At 42.6% G+C, this 21,828-nt stretch overlaps 1 protein-coding gene across 2 annotated transcripts; it reads right to left on the bottom strand.

The window, feature by feature from the left end:
* Positions 1–524: 524 nt before the first annotated feature.
* LOC138769195 (B-cell receptor CD22-like) lies at positions 525–14,529 on the bottom strand. 2 transcript variants are annotated; one of them, XM_069947491.1, is made up of 8 exons: positions 14,457–14,529; positions 14,019–14,375; positions 9,484–9,771; positions 7,565–7,807; positions 3,663–3,762; positions 1,858–1,888; positions 1,491–1,553; positions 525–651 (listed from the first exon to the last, which is right to left on the bottom strand). In XM_069947491.1, the coding sequence occupies exons 1-8, from the start codon at positions 14,497–14,499 to the stop codon at positions 565–567; spliced, it is 1,212 nt and encodes a 403-aa protein (XP_069803592.1). In that variant the 5' UTR covers positions 14,500–14,529; the 3' UTR covers positions 525–564. The 2 variants fall into 2 exon arrangements, with proteins under 2 accessions (XP_069803592.1, XP_069803591.1); XM_069947490.1 differs by having other exon boundaries at positions 1,491–1,556.
* Between the last annotated feature and the right edge of the window lie 7,299 nt (positions 14,530–21,828).

Below are 21,828 nucleotides of genomic sequence, written 5' to 3' on the forward strand. Positions count from 1 at the left end.
ATTCCACCGAACGATGTGCGAACGATCAAACGATAAAAATAGGTCCGGATCCTATTAAACGATCAACGATTTCTCTTTGGTCGTTTAATCGTTGCCTGCTATTACAGGAAATTATTATCGTTCAAATCCGAACGATTTAACGATTTTTCGAACAATAATCGTTCCGTGTAATACCACCCTTAGAGGCTTCAAGCAATTCAGAAGACCATTTCGAAAGAGTGGTGGAGCCATCTAGTGGTATGTGCAAAAAATTACGGTCAAGTCACATTATTATGACCAGCAGATGATATTTGTATTGCCGTATACACAGTAGGGTCACTGATCTGTTGTGTTACTATGATGGTCACATGACTACATTACTACCTGAATTTTGGGTTTGGTCTCATGATCCCCCATCACTTGGCCTATAGTAGGATCCAGCTGACATCTTCTAGACTAGAGAGTTACTACTGCAATATGGCTCAGCCTTTATTTTTAAATTGACTGGTAACAGTGACAAGTTAATATTTTTTTCACGCCACAAAAATAAAACAATGGACCCCATGGTTATCACAGATGGGTTTATTAAATATTTGGTCTTCGGACATTTTCATAGTCAGGATTTGTCCCTGTATCTGATCTGACAGCTGAGGTGGCTGCAGGGGTCACAGGCTGTAAAATAAAACAAGAAAATGATATACGGTATAATAAGTATGGTGTATTCATTCCCTGTCAGCCCCTCTGCCTGTGGCATTGGTGGACACAAACAGCATGCTGTAAATACACCTCGTTCTATCTTAAATATTCAGACTGTGTCCAATCAGTAGAATGCGCGGGGAGAGGATGGCGCCTCTATGAGACGTCTATGGTCATCATGTGACACAGACCCTGGAGAGAATTCCCTGGGCGTGGACTTCTCCTGGCTCATTCTCCTGATCAGTTACAGTCTGAACACTCAGACCCCAACCAATCAAAACTTTTGGCATATCTCTGTCACATATCAAAAGTTTTTCTAATGACAGGTACACTTTAAAGTGACACTGTCACCCACTTTTTGCATTATGACGTCTCTACACAGGTGTAAAAGTTAAACTTTGCCTTTTTTATACCTCATTTTATATCATACGTCATGGTGCTTCGCGGCTGCAGCGCCACTTAGCCCCGCCCACATTGCCACTGTTCACCACATATGCCCCACCTACTCAGCGGCCATTGGAAGGGCTGGCCTAAAGGTCTAGGCCCCAACCCTACTAGATCGGTCCACACCAATGCCCACTGAGGAGGCGGGGCTACGGTGACAATGTGGGCGGGGCTACGTGGTGCTGTGGCCGCCAAGCCCCACCCAGGTAGCATAATCCACAGATGGAAAAAGATCACTTTTTACTGGAACTTTGGTTACTCATCCTCAACAACCAGATTGTTAGAGAGAACTCAGCCGATGAGATGAATGGACAGTGATACATACAGGTAGAGAGCGACGTTGCAAAGCATTATGGAATCCTTCTAGTTACCTCCAGTTGATGGTATATCTCTGTAATATCCGATAGCCTCAGGTCAGTGTACGTGTCGTCAATCTGCTGGAAGAAAGTGGAAGTTTGAAATGGAGGGGCAGGGGGGATGACGACTTACAGTAAGTAGTAAGGCTATGTTCACACTATGTGAAGAGACCGGCCGTTCCGTCTCTGCACGGATCATCCCGGCCGGTACTGCAGTATCGGCCGGATGATCTTTTGGCCGCAGGGTTCTGATGCGGGCGCATCAGCGCGCGCGCACATCAGAACTTCCCGATGGCAACAACGGCTGTACTTTTACGTAGTGTGAACATAGCCTTAGTCCTTATAGAATTAATGGAAAAGGGGCACATCAGGCTATACATACCACAGTGCTGTTCATCTTCTTCTGTTTTTTTCTATGGAAACAGGAAATATATATAATTATGAATTAAGCAAAGTAACTTGGGGCATCACAGATATCAGTAACCACTTTCAACCTGCAGGCAAAGCATTACACTGTGCACCCGTAAAACAATTGGACTTTCTAGGTAAGTAATGTACATGGTGGGTGCTCTATAGCAGGTTATACTCATTGCAGCTAGTTTTTGATCTTGCTAGTGGAAGCTACAAATTAAAGACACCCTCTAACTCAAAATGCCCCAAAAGAGTACATGACAATAGTTTTTTTTTTTTTTTTTTTAAAGGGGTACTTTTATTTCAAATAAACTGCTGTCAGAAAGTTATACAGACTTGTAATTTACTTTTTATTTATTTATTTTTATTTTTTTTTTGGGGGGGGGGGGGGGGCTTCCATGTTTACATAATGGTAAAACTGCCATTTTCCCTTTATTCTATAGGTCGGTCTGAACACAGCGATATGCATGTTTACTAGGTTTTCTAACATTTTACTATTTTATTAGCAGTAAAAAAAAAATTGCAGATAGGTATATTTAAAATGGCCCTATTGTAACTCCTATAGCATTTTATTTTTTCCCCTACGGAGTCGTATGGGGTGTCATTTTTTTGCGTCATAATTTTAATTAGTAACTTAGTCATTTTTTTCTAGATCAAACATATTGATCGCTTTTTATTAATTTTTTTTATACATAAAATGCCATTAAAAAAGAGCAATCTCTGCGTTTTTTTACCGCTTTTTGTTCACGCCGTTCACTGTGCGGGAACAATAATGTTTTATTTTAATAGATCGGACGATTACGCACTCTACGGTATATTATGTTAATTAACTTTATTACTTTTTATGTGTTTTATGTATGAAATGGGATGGGGGGGGTGATTTTTTCTTTTATTGGAGGAGGGGCTGTGGGGCATTTTGTAAAACATTTATTTATTTTTTTACACTTTTATAGTCCCCTTAGGGAACTATCACATACATATGCAATAGAATAGCAGGGATCAGTGTTATCTGTGATCTTCTGATAGAGCCTGCCTGTGAACTGTGGCAGACTCTACCAGAAGATCAGACTTCACAGAGATAAGTAGCAGACATCAGGCAGTGAGGAAATGCAATCAGGACCCCCTGCAGACATGCTGCGGGGGTCCAGATCGCTAAGTGACCGGAGATGCTCCAGTCACTTATACTTAAATGCGGCGGCCCGCCATTGAGGGTGAGGGCCTGGCTGCAGACAAAAGCCGGTCCTCACCTGCTATGGGGCGGGCTCAGCTCGCAAGTCCAGGACCGCGCCAGGGCGTGCATTTACGCCCTCCTGTGTTAAGGCACAGAAAGTGGGGGCGTAAATGAACGCCTACGGTCATTAAGGGGTTAAAGGGGCAAGCTTTATAAAGACCAAAGAATATTTCATCTGCAATTAGAACTTTTGAGTGCTGTTGCCTTTTGTTATTATTGGACTCGGCTTGTACATATCACTCTTTTGTTGTTTTATGGCTGAGGTTGGTTTGGTAAGTGCTTTGGATTTTTTAAATAAATTTACTATTACTCCGGACCTGTCTGTTTTGGAGAATACACTCATTAATGCCTATAAAATAACAATTCAGGATCACCTCCCTTAGTCACTGATTGGCTGACTGACCCGGAAGCGGCATGCTGCAGAGACGGTGGAGAGCAGGGGGAGCAAGGGATGAAAGTTAGGGTCCCCCCCCCTTCTTTTAACCCTCACCCCTCTAAGTATCAGATCACACATAAGGGCAGAAACACCCTTAATTGTACATTACCTCCAGTACATATACACAAGCAGTGCAAGCAGCAGTAGGCAGATCGCTCCAATTGCTATCGGAAGGATAATGTAGTATAATGTAATACTGAAGTCTTCATCTGTAACAAAATGTAATATATATATATATATATATATATATATATATATATATATATATATATATACACTTTTATGGATAATATATATATTAGGAAACAAATCAATTGTAAGGATGGAAACAAGTTCTAAACCTTAAACTTTATTCATAAAAAAGAACATATAAAAAAAAAACTAATATTACATAATTACCCGAGCTGGATAAATATATATATATATATATATATATATATATATATATATATATATATATATAGATGAGCGAGTAGTGAAATGTTCGACTTTCGAGAACTGGAATCGAATAGGCACTGTTATTCGACTATTCTAACGATCCCATTCGATATATTCGATCCCATTATAGTCTATGGGGAAAAAAAATTTGCGGCACTTGGAAATCCAAATTCCACCACTTGGAGGTCACCAAGTCCCCCATGAAACCTCCCTAAATGATGCCATAACCTCCGGAATGACACTGGGACATCAGGGGGAGCATGCCTGGGTGCACCCAACACCCCAAAATCGCAGTATAATGCCACTCTCCGCAGTTGCGAAGGAAAAATATTTGCGAACACTTTACGAATATTTATGGCAATTTTCACACATTTCGTTTGTATTTCTTGCGCAGTGTTACATACATGATTCCAATGTGCATCCGCAGAGCGTCATGTTATTTGTGCGTATCACAGGTAATGCTGTATGAACGTTACTGGAACAGTATGTATGACGTGCCTTTTTCTGGGCTACTAGATCAATATGTGTCACGTGCCTTTTACTGGGCTACTGGAACAGTATATATCAAGTGCCCTTAGTGGTGTTAACCAGGGACACTATAAGTCACTTGTACACACAGGGTACTGGAATGAATACAGCTGCTGCTGCTATTATATCATCTATGTTGGATGCAGAGATTACTTTTTCGCTGGATCTTAGCCCTGAAAAGGACTTTTGGGTTCTGTAGTGATCCTGCCTAACTAAAACGCTACTAAAACCTGTCTCTCCCTGCTGCAAGATCTTTCCCTGACTAGGTTGAAAGCGCATCTGCGGTCGAGAGGCGGGAGACAAGTATTTAAGATTCGAGGTCATGTGGTTCAGCCATCCAATGAGGGTAGATGCCGTTTTTGCGCTGCGTGCGTACTCCCAGGGTCCCTCACGGCCTCTCTGCATGGTGATTGGGTTAAAAAAAGCGCCAACTGCGATGGGAGGGATTTCGAATGTTTCCCCCATATTCGACTCAGTACTCGATTGTGTTCGAATCTTTCAAATACCGCAATATTCGATCGAAAACCTACACGATCTAAATGTATTCGCTCATCTCTAATTATATATATATATATGTATATATATATATATATATATATATATATATATATACAGTATATATATATATGAATTAGATTCAGGCTAGGTTTCCACACATAACAAAAGCAAGATACAACCATAAAATAAGACGACATAATGTCTATCTAGAAATGTTGTGCATAATACAAAGACATAGGGGGTGATTTAACAAGGATGGTGTAAAGTGAGACTGGCTCAGTTGCCCCTAGCAACCAATCAGATTCCTCCTTTCATTCCTCACAGACTCTTTGGAAAATGAAAGGTGGAATATGATTGGTTGCTAGGGGCAACAGAGCCAGGTTCACTTTACACCAGATTGATAAATCTCCCCCTATTCATGTACTTGATTTATTTTATTGGTGTTTTTTTTTTTTTTTTTGCTTTTTTTTAATGTAGCAATATATATATATATACCAAAAAGGAAAACAGAGGCTTGCACAAAAATGGCCAACTTTTTACAATTAACATATAATTTTAATATAAGTATAAATTCCACCCTAGCTATAAGATAATAAAATGTTCACTTGAACACAACCTGAGGTATTGACCCTGATCTCTGTCCTGCCCTTGACCATCAAGAAAAGTAACATGTACCCCCTCACTGCCATAGACTTCTAGGGGTGCTGACATTAGAGAATGGGGCTGATTTACTAACGTGCTCCCGTCAAAGAATATTATGTTTCAGCATTTTTCTTAAAGGTGTGTGACACAAATTTTGCATAAACCTGACTAACACATAATTTTTTGACTGTTATGGCAGGTTTTAAAGGACGTGACCATGACACACCCACTTTTTGGGTTTTTGGGTTGGACGGATTTTAGGAATTTTTGTGTCTTGCGCCTTTAGTAAATAAGGTGGAAAGCTAAACCTGGAGGAAAAATGGACAAAAACCCAGCATTTTTCTGACTGTACGATATTAGTAACTTAGTCCCACATGTCATCAGTCTGCTGAGACCTTCTATATCAGGAGAGATAGCCCGGGAGAGAGAGAGCGCCGCAGCCATCCACTACCCGGACACTTGCTAGTTCACATTATAGTCTATGAGGCTAAAGTCTAGTGATGAGCGAACATGTTCCCAAATGTTAGTATGTTCGTACGAACATGAAGATAATTGTCTGTGTTCACCGATCACGACAACTTGTCGTGATTGGAATGGTTATAACCATCATTTTCGAGCCTGCAAACATTTATCTTGCGATGTACGCAACTGCATAAGTTCTCCCACCAATTTGAAAGAGCCAATGAAGGTGTGGGGAAGGAAGGGCACATCAGGTAATGTAGTAGCCATGTTTACTACTGCCATTACTGTGATATCCTGTACAATTAGCGTTGTTATGTACGTTACATACTTGCGATAAAAACACGACTCTGAGGTGAATTTTTCCACAGTCTTTCCTGATACGTCTGCCGTTCAGTAGGGAGAGTGAAATGAGCAGGGACAGCATCTCAATTTAGTTCGGAAGTAATATTCACAGGGGTAGTCAGTCAGTGTAGGGAGGGAGAGCTGATGAAGTAGGGCTTTGAACATTGTGAAATTGCCAATGTAGGGAGGGAGAGCTGACGGAGTAGGGCTTTGAATGTTGTGAAATTGTCAGTGTATGGAGGGGGAGCTGATCGATTAGGGCTTTGAATGTTGTGAAATTGTCAGTGTAGGGAGGGAGAGCTGATGGAGTAGGGCTTTGAATGTTGTGAAATTGTCAGTGTAGGGAGGGAGAGCTGACGGAGTAGGGCTTTGAATGTTGTGAAATTGTCAGTGTATGGAGGGGGAGCTGATCGATTAGGGCTTTGAATGTTGTGAAATTGTCAGTGTAGGGAGGGAGAGCTGATAAAGTAGGGCTTTGAATATTGTGAAATTGTCAGTGTAGGGAGGGAGAGCTGACGGAGTAGGGCTTTGAATGTTGTGAAATTGTCAGTGTAGGGTGGGGGACAGAATCCAGCATTTTAGCACTATAAGGATTCATTTCTTAACCCTGTAGTGACCAGGCGTCCTCAGTGAAAAAAACTTAAGAACCCAACAGTCCTTTTTAGAGCTAATTTACATATATATTTTTCATGAATCTTTCTGTCTGGCTCTGCTGTGTGCCAGTGATTGCCAGTATATACGCAGTGGCGAATAAAAGATACGGTAATGCTACGCACCTTGTAAATGCTCCGCTTTTACGTATTTTACACTTTGCAACTGATAATCTGTGCATGTGCGTAGACCAAAACATATGCTTCTACTGTACGTTCATTATCTGTTTGTGAATGTTTGGCGCACATAAGGATGTTCGCTCATCACTACTAATGTGTCAGAATTAGTAAGCAGGTGGTGGGTCACACGGTCGCTGCACTTTCTTCTCGGCTCACTATCTTAGAACACCAGCGATGTCACCATAAATGTTATCACTATCCTCAACCATCAGAGAATGTCAAACTAAGACGTGATCTGCGCAGATATTGAGCGATATTTCAGTATATTTACCTGTATATTGGAAGGTGGTCGAGGAGGAATTCCCAGCTGGGTTGTGAGCTATACATGTATATTCCCCATAGTTCTCCGCACTGGTGTATAGATACAGAATCTTCCCTGCGTTACTGAACAGTATGGATCCATCCCTAAGCCAGGTGTAGTGAGTGACATTAGGCCGACTACTGAGGTAGTCACAGATCAAGTCAATGGATTCCTCCTCATACCTCACAGTGATGTGAACTCCAATGGCTGCATCTACAGAAGGGAGGAAATCATATGTAATAATACCATTACTAAGGAGATCAGAGTAATAATGTAACTTGTAGCAGTGATAGTTTTTCCCTTTGACACAGAATTAAATGCAAATGAAAGAGGAAAAAAACAAGATATGGTGGAATGGTATAGCAATATTTAAGTCAAGGTGTAATACTGAACACAATCCACAGACAAGAGTGGTGCTGTTTCCAATTTCAGACAACTTATTAATGTAATGAAGCAGAACACCCTAAATGATGAGCTGTGATCAACAGGGAAACATGGCTGACATTGTGCTTTCCAGCTAGTGTCGAATCTATTTGCATTGCAGGACTGTTGCTTGCGGCAACTCCTCCAAAGAAAACATTACACTATATGCTGGCAAAACGACAGATTGAAGCTTTTTTCATCTTCCATGTAGTGGCGTAGCTATCATAGAGGCAGACCAAGTCACTGCTACAGGGCCCATGCACTAAAGGGACTCGCAGGCCCGACTACTTAATTTGCTTCTTACCCTATGCCCCATATATGCTTATTGTCCTCTCCACATCCCCCTGCAAAATATTGGACAGTGCTAGGCATGTTATCTCATGTGACAGGTAACACTGGGAGTCTAACTTCCCTCTTTGCATTAATATAAAATAATGCATTAAACTAAACTTTGAGACAAATTCCGTCAAATCATAACAATGGGGGTCATTGAGTGTATAATCATTTAAAGGGGTACTACTATTTTAAATGTTTGCCATTCTAGGGATTGCTGGGGGTTCCAGTGGTTGGATCCCAATACTATACCCTATACTATGGATAGGTGATAACATCTTCAGATAAGAAAAATGCTTTTAAGGGAAAGTATTAGCATGTTAGACAAATCTAACCTGCTGACAGCTCCCTACTGCGCACAGGGAGCCGAGGATGAAGGTATGTCTCTTACTTTCATCCTCAATGCTGTTCCCGTGCTCTTAGTTGTGCCTCGTAAGCAGTTAGGAGCATTTGAGGCGTGGCAACCCCCCCTCTGAGCACTGGGGGGACATATGGGAGGTCGGCTTGCCATGCACGGGTGGGGCGACATTCTCCAGCCGGCTAGCCCCATTATCAATAAAGGGGTGGATTGGTGCTTAAAGAGATGATAACTACGCCCCCCAGTGCCCCTAACGGCTTACTGGGCACAACTAGTAGCATTGGATCATCGCTGAAGACTACTAGGGAGCTGTTAGCAGGTTAGATTTGTCTAACCTGCTGATAGTTTCCTTTTAATACAGAATCAGAGCTGGCCTAGCCATAGAGTACTGGAAGATCCATTGGTGGATACTGGTTCTTACACCCTACTAGAACAAGACTGCAGTGGTTGAGACAACCCCAGACAACCCCAGTAGAGGCTGATGGCGGAGCCAGTCACTTGCCTCTAGGTCTATTGTCTTGGGTGGAATCACCAAAAACCAATCAAGATGTTATGGATAATAATTGAGGATCACATCCTTTATAAAGGGAGACTGACCCTCAGTATAATGTCCTCTGGTCGCACCAACATGCACCAGACTGACAGTATACAGACGTAGAGCGTGAGAGCATAGTTCAGTGCGGAAGACCTGATTACACAATTTGCTGTATCATTTTGGGATGGCTTCTGATTTGAAGATATTTTATGGCATGTATGTACCCGGTATAATACGTACAGCTGATGTTCAGAGTTATGGATTCCACAGTTCTTTGTCCATTAGGAAATGTAGCCGTACAGTGAAGAGAAGTCCCATCATCCACATAGGAAGGAATATAGGTAAGTCTTGATTCCTGTAGGTGGATGTGTCCAAAAACCAGCACTGAATGAATTTTCACTTCCCCTGATTTGTTCCATTGTAGAGACGGAGGACTGGAGCCGCATGTGTGAGCAACAACACAATGAATACTAGTGGCTTCTCCTTCAGTCACATGTTCAGGTCCATAAAGATGAATGTATATTTTATCTACAGATTTAAAATGTTCAAATATTAAAAATGTCTAAATTCCCCATCAAGTGGGTCAAAACAGCACTCCCCTACTTAGGAATAGTTTCTTAACCCCTAGACGACCCTGGACGTAGGGTTACGTCATGGAAGTCTGTCCCCAGACGACCCATGACGTAACCTTACGTCATGGGTGTTATTCCCGCTATGAAGCGCGCTTCATAGCAGGTGGGGGCCGGCTGCAATCAGCAGCCGGGACCTCACCGGTAATGACACGCTACAGCGATCGCGCTGCCGCGTGTCATTAACCCCTTAAACGCCGCGATCGCGGCGCGACCGCAGCGCGACCGCAGCGTTTAAGTGTAAGTGACAGGGGGAGTCCCCTGTCACTTACCGATCGGGACCCCCGCAGTGTGACTGCGGGGGTCCCGATCGTTGAAACGGACTGCTGGAGGTCTCTTACCTGCCTCCATGCGGTCCGATCGGCGCTCTGCTACACTGAGCCTGCACAGGCAGGCTCAATGAGCAGAGCGCCGATAACACTGATCAATGCTATGCCTATGGCATAGCATTCATCAGTGTATAAATCAAAGTACTGTATGTAGAAGTCCCCCAAAGGGACTTCAAAAGTGTAAAAAAAAAAAAGTTCAAAACACTATTACACTACCCCAAAGCCCCTCCCCCAATAAAAGTCTAAATCACCCCCCTTTCCCATTATATAAATAAAACATATAAAAATGAATAAATAAATAAACATATAATATACCGTAGCGTGCGTAATTGTCCGATCTATTAAAATATAACAAGCGTCATTGCGACCGGTAAACGGCGTACACGAAAAGAGGGGAAAAAGTGCGCAGATTACCGATTTTATGTTACATTATATATTAAAAAAAATCAATAAAAAGTGATCAAAATGTCCGATCTTCACAAATATGATATTAATATAAACTAGAGATCATGGCGGAAAAAATGACAACCCATACAGCCCCATAGGTGAAAAAATAAAACCGTTATAAGCGTCACAATAGGCCCATTTTATTAATATTTAATTGCCAAAAAAAAGGATTTCATAAAAAAATATATATATAACATTAGAGAATCTGTGTAACCTGCATATGGTTGTGTTCCGGCTGACCTATAGAATAATTGTATCATGTCGCTGTTACCATATAGTGCATTACGTAGACACAGGAACCCCCCAAACGTTACCATATTGCATTCTTTCTTACGATTTCACCTATTTATATCTTCATAAATAATATATTTGGGATTCCATCATACATGTCATGGTAAAATGAATGACGCCATTACACAGTACAACTATTCCTGTAAAAAACAAGCACTTACATGGCTTGTAGATAGAAAACTGAGAGTGCTAGAGCTCTTAGAAGGGGAGGAGGGAAAAACGAAAGCACTAAGATCAAAATTTGCGCGGTCCACTGGGTCATTTTGGGCCTGGTCCTCAAAGGGTTAAAGTGTCACTGTTGTTAAAATTTTTATTGCAGAAATCAATAGTACAGGCGATTTTAAGAAACTTTGTAATTGGGTTTATTAGCCAAAAAATTAATTTTTATTATGAAAAAGCAGTTTGAAGCTCTCCCTCTATCTTTATGGTTTTCCTATGGAGAGAGAAAGTAGAGGCAGCAAAACAGGACAACAAAGAGTTAATTTACATTCACATCACGGGCTCTCCTCTGACAGTCACCACTGACCTCTCTGACCTCTGAATAGCACTGTGAATAGCTCCCCCCCCTAAGCAATCTTTGTTCTGGGCTCTCAGCTGCTAATCTCGCTCCTTCCCCCTCCCCCTCCCCTCTTCATAGAACAGACAGATCCGACTGATGAAAAAACAGTCAAGATTTCCTGATTCTGAGCCGTGGATGACAGAAAGGAGAGGAGGGGAGACCTGGATTTTTACATGCAGATAATGGCATATTTGGCAAATAAACCCAAGTACAAAGTTTCTAAAAATCGCCTGGACTATTGATTTCTGCAAAAAAAAAAAAATTTAACGACAGTGACACTTTAAGCTTTTGGAAGAACAATACCCTAAACTTTTGGAAAGTATAAGAGACAGAATAAATGAGTAAAAGACATATGGCACCTTGTGGTTAGGTAGTATAGCAGCAGCAAAAATGCTTATTCTACCAAAAATTATAAATATATGTGTGTGTGTGGCAATAGTAGTCCCAACACAGTTTATAAAAAAAAACTACAATCCATCATGATGCGTTTTATATGGGGTAAGACGAAACCTAGGACCAGGGCAGATTTATTGTTTCTAGAATATCATATGGGAGGGAAAAATGTCCATCGCTCTTACAGTAGGGGGCTGGGTTCACACTACGTATATTTCAGTCAGTATTGTGGTCCTCATATTGCAACCAAAACCAGGAGTGGATTAAAAACACAGAAATGATCTGTTCACACAATGGTGAAATTGAGTGGATGGTCGCCATTTAATGGCAAATATTTGCTGTTATTTTAAAACAACGGCTGTTGTATTGAAATAATGGCCGTTATTTACTGTTACATGGCCGCCATCCACTCAATTTCACTATTGTGTGAAAAGATCCTTTCTGTGTTTTTAATCCACTCCTGGTTTTGATTGCAATATGAGGACCACAATACTGACTGAAATATACGTAGTGTGAACCCAGCCTAAGGCTATGTTCAGGCGCTGTATGAGACCGGCCATTTTGTGACCTTGCCGGGCCATGGAATGTCCGGCCTTAGAAAAGATCATCCTGGACGGTACTGCAGTACTGGCTGGATGATCTTTAGGGCCCCTTAGTTCTGATCCGTGCACACCCGCCTTAGAACTCCCCACTGCACACTATGGAGGCCGGAGCCGCTCGCTCCATAGTGTGCACTGACAGGGTTTTCTGCGGCCGCTGTTCAATGTATAGCGGCCGCAGAAAACTGACATGTCAGTTTCTCACAGCGCCGCTAGGGATCCCGGACAGAGTGTATACTATGTGTACAATTCCAGCCGGGATTCCATAGACGGCAACGGCACGTATATTTTCGTATTAATCCTGGCTGTTATTGCAATCTGCGACAACGGCCGTAGTTTTACAAAAATATACGTAGTGTGAATGCAGCCTCACAGAGCAACCATTTTGGACCAAATGAAAACACTTTGGCATGACAACATTATGGACAGAATTAGAAATAAATTTTCTTAATAATCATCCAATACAACACTTTATTAGCATCAATAATATTTAATTATAAAGTCCGGATCCATCATCCAACTCTCAATCCTAGGATGGATGTATGATACAACTTTATTAGCAAGACAAAGTTAATAACCAATAAATTGCCACAATGCCCAATCAAGGTTTTAGAGGTTTACATTCCAAACTGGTGACACTTTTTCTAGTAAAAATATTTTTATTTAAAATGATTACATTAAAAAGTTTAACTTGCCCTACAAAAAACAAGCCCTCATATGGTCATGTCGAAGGAAATAGAAAAAAAAGTTGTGGCTGTTAAAACTTGATAATGAAAAAAAAGATATAAAAACAAATGAGGCCCTAAGGCTTAAATAGCTTTTTAGTACAGAGTTAATAAGTCACATGCACGACATCCTATAGTATTGTTACTAATGGACATGTGATGAGGCACAAGTGAAAAGATTTCCAGGTGTTAAGTTTTATATATCATATTATCCTCTTTGTAAGATGCAACCCCCCCCCATACACAATTCATCTTATAAAGCGGGCATGCTGCTGTTGGCTCTCCCCACCGAGGGGGACATTGCCACCAGTTTACCCCAGCTCCAGTTTCCAGCTGCCCGTCGCCCTCTAGCACTGGCCGTCGCCAGCTGCTGCCAGTACTTCCTTTCCAGCCCGTGGGGGACATGGGCCCTGGAAGCTCCCCTCCCACTCCCACTCTCTAGCAAGTTACCCAGCAGAAGTAGTGTTCTGGGAGCAGTGGGGCCTTGGAGTTAACCCCCCAATGAGCTGTTGCCTTTTATATCTTATTAAGGGTTAACTCCCTGGCACCACTTCTCCAAGAACAACCTGATACATTTTGCCAATAACCCTACAATGCTGTACCTACAGCTCAGCTCCCATTCACTTGAATGGGAGCTGAGCTGCAGTTACCTACTGCAACCACTACACAATGAACGTAGACAGACTTCCTTCACTGTGTAGTGCGGCTTCAAACTGTTTTTTCCCACTCCCCCCCCCCCCTGTAAAATCTTATTTCATCTTATGATCAGGTGCGTCCTATAAAGCAATAAATACAGTACTTACCTGTAGTATTAAGATGGACGGTTTTATTATCTGCATTTATATTTCTATCCTCTGCGATACCGGGATAATACTCTCTGCCACCATCTTCCTCTCTCACAGGATCTATCCGCAGGGTACAGCTCTTCTCTCCTGGTACCAGTGAGGTTCGGTTTCTGTATTCCTCCAGTACTGAGGATTGGTCCTTGGTGTTTAGGATCTCTGGATCAGTATAAATATAGCTGTATAGGTACCATACAGTGCTGGATGCTCCTGAGGTCCCGGCATCATATGTACAAGGAATCTCCACACAGGAGCCGAGCAGGGCGAAGAATTCAGAAGGAAACGTCCATCGCTGACATACAGAGCCCAGATAGAAGCCTGGAGACAATGACACAACATGAGGACGGAGTCACAGAATCTCATTCTATCCGATTATTCTAGAATTGTGAGACTATTTACCTTGACAGATGAGGAGAAGATAAACCTGCTTCACTGCCTCCATTTTGTATTGGAAATCAGGAAACCAGTCATAGACGGCTGTAATGGGGAATAGAGACAATAATGTGTTGCTATCTTTTATATGTTCTATCTGTATGCATTTACCCCAAACTGATGTAGTAAATATATTCTGCCCCATGGTGGAGACGTTTTCATATTTTTCGTTTCTATTAATTCTGATCTCACATCAGTATTGTATAAAACGTCTTTATTTGATGCAAGCTGGTGACCAATCAGACCCAGAGTAGGTAAACATCAGATACTTAAAGGGATTGTTCAGAAAAAAATGATATATTGTAAACATGATATACAAGTTATACTCACCTATCCAGCCATTGTTCCGTCACTCCTGGTCCCCTTTTGGTCTCCTCTATCTTCCAGTTTCTCTGAAGGCGTCACAGAAACTGCCATTGTAACCGCAGTTCTTTTGGGGATGTCATGTGAAAGGAATCAGGAGAGGCCAGTGGGGAACCAGGAGGGAAAACACTGCGGTTTCAGGGGATCAGGATAGGTGAGTATAACTGGTTTTAGAAGTTTATTTTAATTTTCCTTGACTACCTGTCAGGAATTTGCACTGAGCCTGGTGTGAACTGGACCTGTCTTTGCCTTTTGTTTGACACACCCGCATTTCTTTCAGCCTCCTGGCAGTGCAAAGGTTACACTGCTCACTACTGGCCTTGATTGTTGCAGCTGAGCGGTGTTCTTTGACTGACAGTTTCCTCTGCCTCTCTGGAGCCGGGTGACCAGAACACCGGTCCAATGAGGATCCGAACCGGGCTCTTGCTCAGCATAAAACAGAGCTAAGGCAGAGTCCCAGCGCTGGTTATTTAGGTTAACTCCTGGTCCCAGCTTTCCCGTCTATTCCTGCGAACCCCCTTCCCAATTACTTCTGTTTGACTCGACTTGTTATCTGACCTTCTGCCTGACTATTTGACGATCCCTTTGCCTGCTTATTTTGTACTGCGCTGCCTGTTTGGATTTTTACCCGGCTTGTTGACCATTCTTTTATGTTTGCTCGTCCGTCTTGTTCTGTGTGCACGTAATCAGCGCAGGGAACGTCTATGTGGTTGTCCACGAAGCAAGTAGGCAGGGACAGTGGGTGGGTACAGACCTAGGGCCCACTGTCTTGTTGTGTTTGTACTAACACTGTCCTGACACTACCCCTTAGAAATAGTAGCAAAAACATTTTATGACCAGTGCAAATAAAAAATTATTAATATAACAGTAAAGTAGCAAAATAAAATAAAATAAAATAAAAAAATATATATATATTTTAGTGATGAGCAAGTACTAAAATGCTCGGGTGCTTGTTATTCGAGATGAATATTTCCCGATACTCTGGTGCTCGTTTCAAGTAACGAACCCAATGGGAAACTTGAGCATTTTTGCAGGGGACCGAAGCTCGGCACAGGGAAGGTTGTGTGAAAACCTGTCAACCTCAGAAAATGATGGAAACACCACGGAAATGGACAGGAAACAGCAGGGGTAGCATGCATGGATGCCTCTGAGGCTGCCTAATCGCACCATTACGCCAAATTCTAGGCAACAACATGGCAGAGAGAACACAGGGAACCAATAAAACAGGTAGCATATGAACCACCCCAAAATTTAGCCTGACACAATGGGACACCACGGAAATGGACAGGAAACAGCAGGGGTAGCATGCATGGATGCCTCTGAGGCTGCCTAATCGCACCATTACGCCAAATTCTAGGCAACAACATGGCAGAGAGAACACAGGGAACCAATAAAACAGGTAGCATATGAACCACCCCAAAATTTAGCCTGACACAATGGGACACCACGGAAATGGACAGGAAACAGCAGGGGCAGCATGCATGGATGTCTCTGAGGCATCAGGCTGGCAACAGCCTGGTGGTCTACCTCAAGACAATAGTGCTGACCCAGACCAAGATGGGCAAGGCACATGTGACCAAGGTCAAAGGCCTGAAGGTCACTTTGACGGTCAAAGGCCTTGGAGAGTGTTCCCCTGTCAGTGCCTGACAAGCTGACTGCGCCCCTCCTCCCCCCCCTTAATAACTTCTTTTTTTTTATTATTATTATTACTAGACTGAGCAAGGCTGGGGCACTTTAGCACTTGGGGTAATTTTCCCAGTATCATGTCACTCCCCACTTTAGTTTGAATTCAAATTAGTTTAAATTTTGAGTTTGACTATAACCTGGTATGAAATGGACAATACAATCATCCAATAAAAATTGCCGGATTATGGCTAGATTTAGCCTCCCACCCTAATGCAGTTGTGCAAAATCATTGGAGGTAGGGACGAAGAAATAAAAATACAGTCTTCTTAAAGGACACCTGTCACCCCCCGTGCCGGGGTGACAGGCCCCTGACCCACTGTTAGACCCCCCTATACTACAGTGATCCCGCCGGGTCCCGCTTCCTGAGCTGGCCGGGTCCTGGAGATATCAGCTGCTGAAGCCCAGCGCGCGCGCTGACAGCAGAGTCAGACGCCCATAGAGAATGAATGGGGAGTCCGATGCTCCGTCATTCTCTATGGGCATCGGACTCATCTCTCAGTGTGCGCGCCGGGCTTCGGGAGCTGATATATCCGGGAACCGGACGGTTCAGGAAGCGGGACCCAGCAGGATCACGTAAGTATAGGGGGGTCTAAGAAGGGGTCGGGAGCCTGTCACCCCGGCACGGGGGGTGACAGGTCCTCCTTAAGAGGCCCCGGAATTTGATTGAATACACTTTTAATCCTTTAAAGAGTATCTAAGAGAGGGCAAGTGCGGTAGTAGCGGTGGACTTTTTCCATCATTTTCTCTGTCTGTTCCTTTTAGCTGTGGCGTGTTTCTTGGAGATACAATAGATGACCAGACAGCCCTGCAAAATAGTCGACTTTGAATTCGACTATTAGTCGAATTGAAGTCGATTTGATTTGAAAATTGAAGATTAAAAGAAAAAAAGGCCAGTGGCCTTTAACGAGCAGCTGACTACAGCCTTTGAAACCGCTACAAATAAAAAGGACGGCAGAGGACACCCGCAAGTTGACATCCACCAATTGTATGGTTCGAAATGGACAACACAAGGATCCTAAATTAGGATCCACCATTTTTACTGTCTGTTCCTTTTAGCTGTGGAGTGTCTCTTGGAGATACAATAGATGACCTGACAGCCCTGAAAAATAGCACTTGACCTGAAGTGGAACCTCCCAAAAATTATGCCTGATACAGCATGGCGGTGAGAACTCAGTGAATAAGGTAGATAAGGCAGGCATTCAACCTCCCAAAAATTAGGCCTGACACAGCATGGCGGTGAGAACTCAGTAAACAAGGTAGATGACGCAGGCGTTAAACCTCCCAAAAAATTAGGCCTGACACAGCATAGTGGTAAGAATTTTTTTTAAACCCGAGGGTCACGGGAAAGACAGCCTAACATGAAGTCAGCAATGTGCACCAGGATCCCAACGCGCAAGAATTCACTCTCCTCAATAGGCTGAATCTCAATTTCCACCTCCACCAATTGCTCCTCTTCAGGCCATACACGCTCAACGCTCAGCTAAGGATTGAGCATGGGTACCCTGGGTGGTGGATAAGTTACTGGACACATTATCTGCTATCCACGTCATCACCTGTTCACACTGTTGCAGTTTCAATAGCGGTGTACCCTGAGACCCCGTAAGTTGCGAGAATAAGCTAGGGAATGAATGTCTACGGTGTGCCACTGCTTCCTCCTCAACGAGTGCTGTGTAACCCTGCCCAAAACCACAGCCTCTGCCCTCTGCATCACTTGGAACCCCACACCCTCGTCCTCAACCCTTACCCCTGGGGTTCACCATTTTATGGACACTGCACAGTCAAGACTGAGATAACTGCACTACAGATCACAGCAAGCCAAGAAAATATATAACTCAGACTACTTTTGGAGGTAGTCGTATAGAGTCTGTGTGTAAGTGGTGGTATATGGTGTATGCCACCTCTTACACAGGACAATTAGCAGTGAGCTTGAATATGGCTGTACTAAAAAATAAAGCAACCCTGTAGACTGGCTGCAGATGACAAAAGATACTGGTCACACTAGTTTTTGGAGGTTGTTGTATAGAGTCTGTGGGTAAGAGCTGCTATATAGTGTATGCCACCCTCTTACACAGGACAAGGAGCAGTGAGCTTGGATATGGGTGCACTAAGAAATAAAGCAACCCTGCTGACTGGCTGCAGATGAGAAAAGATACTGGTCCCACTAGTTTTTAGAGGTTGTTGTATAGTCTGTGTGTAAGTGGTGGTATATGGTGTATGGCACCTGTTACACAGGACAATGAGCAGTGAGTAGAGATGAGTGAACCTCGAGCATGCTCGAGTCAATCCGAACCCGAACTTTTGGCATTTGATTAGCGGTGGCTGCTGAACTTGGATAAAGCCCTAAGGCTATGTGGAAAACATGGATATAGTCATTGGCTGTATCCATGTTTTCCAGACAACCTTAGAGCTTTATCCAAGTTTAGCAGCCCCCGCTAATCAAATACCAAACGTATACCAAATACCAAATACCGAACCCGGTTCACTTATCTCTAGCAGTGAGGTCCTATGCAGCTTTACTACAGATCAAAGCAATACAATGTACACCAGCAGCACCAGCCACAAAAAAATACAATAGTACTGAGGACTTCTTTGGGGTCTGTATGCAACACCTAATGTCCCCTTTTCTGCCAGCAGCCGATCACCGCAGTGTGCTGCTAAAATTTTGGTAGCTGCACTGCAAGTCACAGCCAGCAGTCTGGAGTAATAAAAAAAATAAATAAAGATTTTAAGCCCTTACAAGGGCTGTTGGGTTCTGTATATAGTATCCCTCCCTACTGAAATGCTAATTTCCTCCCTTATGCTCTCCCTGAGAAGCAGCAGCTCTGCCCATATTCTCTTCCAGCATGCATGTGAGGAGAGCACCGCCGGCCCAGATTTTTATATGGCAAAGTCATTGATCTGGCCAACCAATCGCTGCTATCAACATGTATTGGTCCCACGTAATCGCAGGATGTACCAAAGAGTCTCCTGCATGTTGATTGGCTGAGAAATAGAGCCCAAACTTACAGGAAAAGGATGATGCCATTTTCTCGAGTATCGTGAGAAGCTTGTCCGAGTAACGAGTACCATCGAGTACCTTAATACTCGAACAAGTACCAAGCTCAGACGAGCATGCTTGCTCATCACTAATAATTACATATACACATGGATAAGCTAACGCGGCGTCCCAATCTGTGATGCTACCAATCGGTCCCTGAAGATGAGTGGTCCAAGAAACGCGTTGGACCAATGAAAGGATCCCTTAGGGTGCGTTCACACCTACAGGATCTGCAGCTGATTTTCTGCAGCAGATTTCAGTTAAATAACTGAACACAGCATCAAATCTGATGCTGTGTTCAGTTATTTAACTGAAATCTGCTGCAGAAAATCAGCTGCAGATCCTGTAGGTGTGAACGCACCATAAAAGTGATGAAAAATAACTAAGGGAAGTACAATCTTTTTCTTTGAAAAAAATTTATCGTAACCAATAAAGTATGATATTTAAAGCTCACAGAGAGAAATGTTAAACAATAAAGTGGGACTGACTAATGAACAATAAGGCACTTTAATAAATCGCTATGCACATCACACTATTGAGGGAAAAGTGCAAAAAATATGAGTGAGAAGTGCAATAAGGACTAAAAATAGTGCAATTTTTCTGCGAGTGCAATATGAACTTTGTTATTATTTTTGGGTTTTTTTGTACGGTGGGGTCTGGTGATGGTCATTATAATGTGAAACAAGTAAAAAGTATATTACTTTCAACTGCTGAGAAAAAAAGAAAAAAAATATTGTTAAATATTTTAAGTTTTCCTAAATAATTAGTGTACTACTTCAAAAAGGAAATCTAATTTTGCAAAAAATATTTGTACTGATGGATCTATAGTTACATACATCACAGGACATGAGCTGTTTATAGATCTGGTATATAATATACAGCTGATACATCTATAGTTACATATATTACAGGACATGAGCTGCTTATAGATCTGGTATATAATATACAGCTGATCTATATCTGCTTTGTTAATCCCATACTCTATTGCTACTGCCGAGAACCCTGCACAGGATACATATAATATAACTTAAACCACAGAGACCTTACAGGGTCAGACGCGGCTCTTCAGAACATCTCGGGGACTTCTCATTAATTAATTTCTGGAAATTCTCTCATCTCTTATCATCATCATTGCTGTATACTGTAACTACTTACATACCAGGTTCTTGGTACAATGTGAACAGCTCCAGGGAGAGGTGACTTGCTTAACTCCCGAAGCGTGCAACATCCTCTATTGCATGTGATTTCTTGTATGGTTCTTAGCTAATACTTAAGCTGCTGTATTTCCATGAATAAGGAGATGTATTAAAGGGGTACACCCACCTTGTTACCCCTATCTATAGGATAAGGGGCAGGGGCTAGCTGGCAAATATTTATCTTGGGGGCAAGTACACATTAGTTGCCCATGAGAAGCGGCCATCAGGGTACATTCACATGTACTTAATATACTCTGGATGTGATGTTGCAGATTTTAGATATTTACAGCGATTTGATGAAATCAGTAGCATGACGTGCACAAGGGAGGAAGTAAGAGTGACTGTACCCCTAAAAAGAATCTGTTAGGTATATACCAGGTATAGATATAGCTATAGATCCCAGCAGACAAGTGCAGGACCTTTACTGATGCTGATCACCACTTGTAAACTTTAAAACCTTTTCATTACCAGATGAAGAGTCATAGAGGCGGAACTGAGCCACAGTAGCTCCTCCTCCTTCTCCGCCCCTTCCTGCTCTAATTCATTGAACTACAAAGCTGCATGGCCACCACTGTGACTGATCAGCCGCTTATGACATGGACAATTCTAAATGGCGACTGAGGTTCCTGTCACTTACATCTCCCCAGAACCAGTCTGCCGGGATCTCCAGCTCTCTATCTGGTGTGCAGCTGCCACATTCCCTTTAAAGAGATTATCCAGGATTTAAAAATATGGCTGCTTTGTTATTGAGACAGCAATATCACTCCACTCCTCAGTGTGTATGTGGTACTGGAACTCATTTCCATTCAAATAAATGGAGCCACACACAACCGTTAGACAGGCGTAACGCTGGAAAAAAACAACTATAAAAGCGGCTGAAGAGGCACAGGGAAAGGTGAGTTAATGCACTTTGTTACTTTACCCCGTGCCCCTGCAAAGAAAAAAAAACAGTGACCGGAGTTCTCCTTTAATTCAAATAATTCAAATTCCTTAACAATATAAAGCCTATCAATCTATTCCCTATAATCTATCCACCATGGAATGTACTCCCTACCTT

This window comes from Dendropsophus ebraccatus, chromosome 12 (assembly GCF_027789765.1).
Source record: "Dendropsophus ebraccatus isolate aDenEbr1 chromosome 12, aDenEbr1.pat, whole genome shotgun sequence".
Lineage (NCBI taxonomy): Eukaryota > Metazoa > Chordata > Amphibia > Anura > Hylidae > Dendropsophus > Dendropsophus ebraccatus.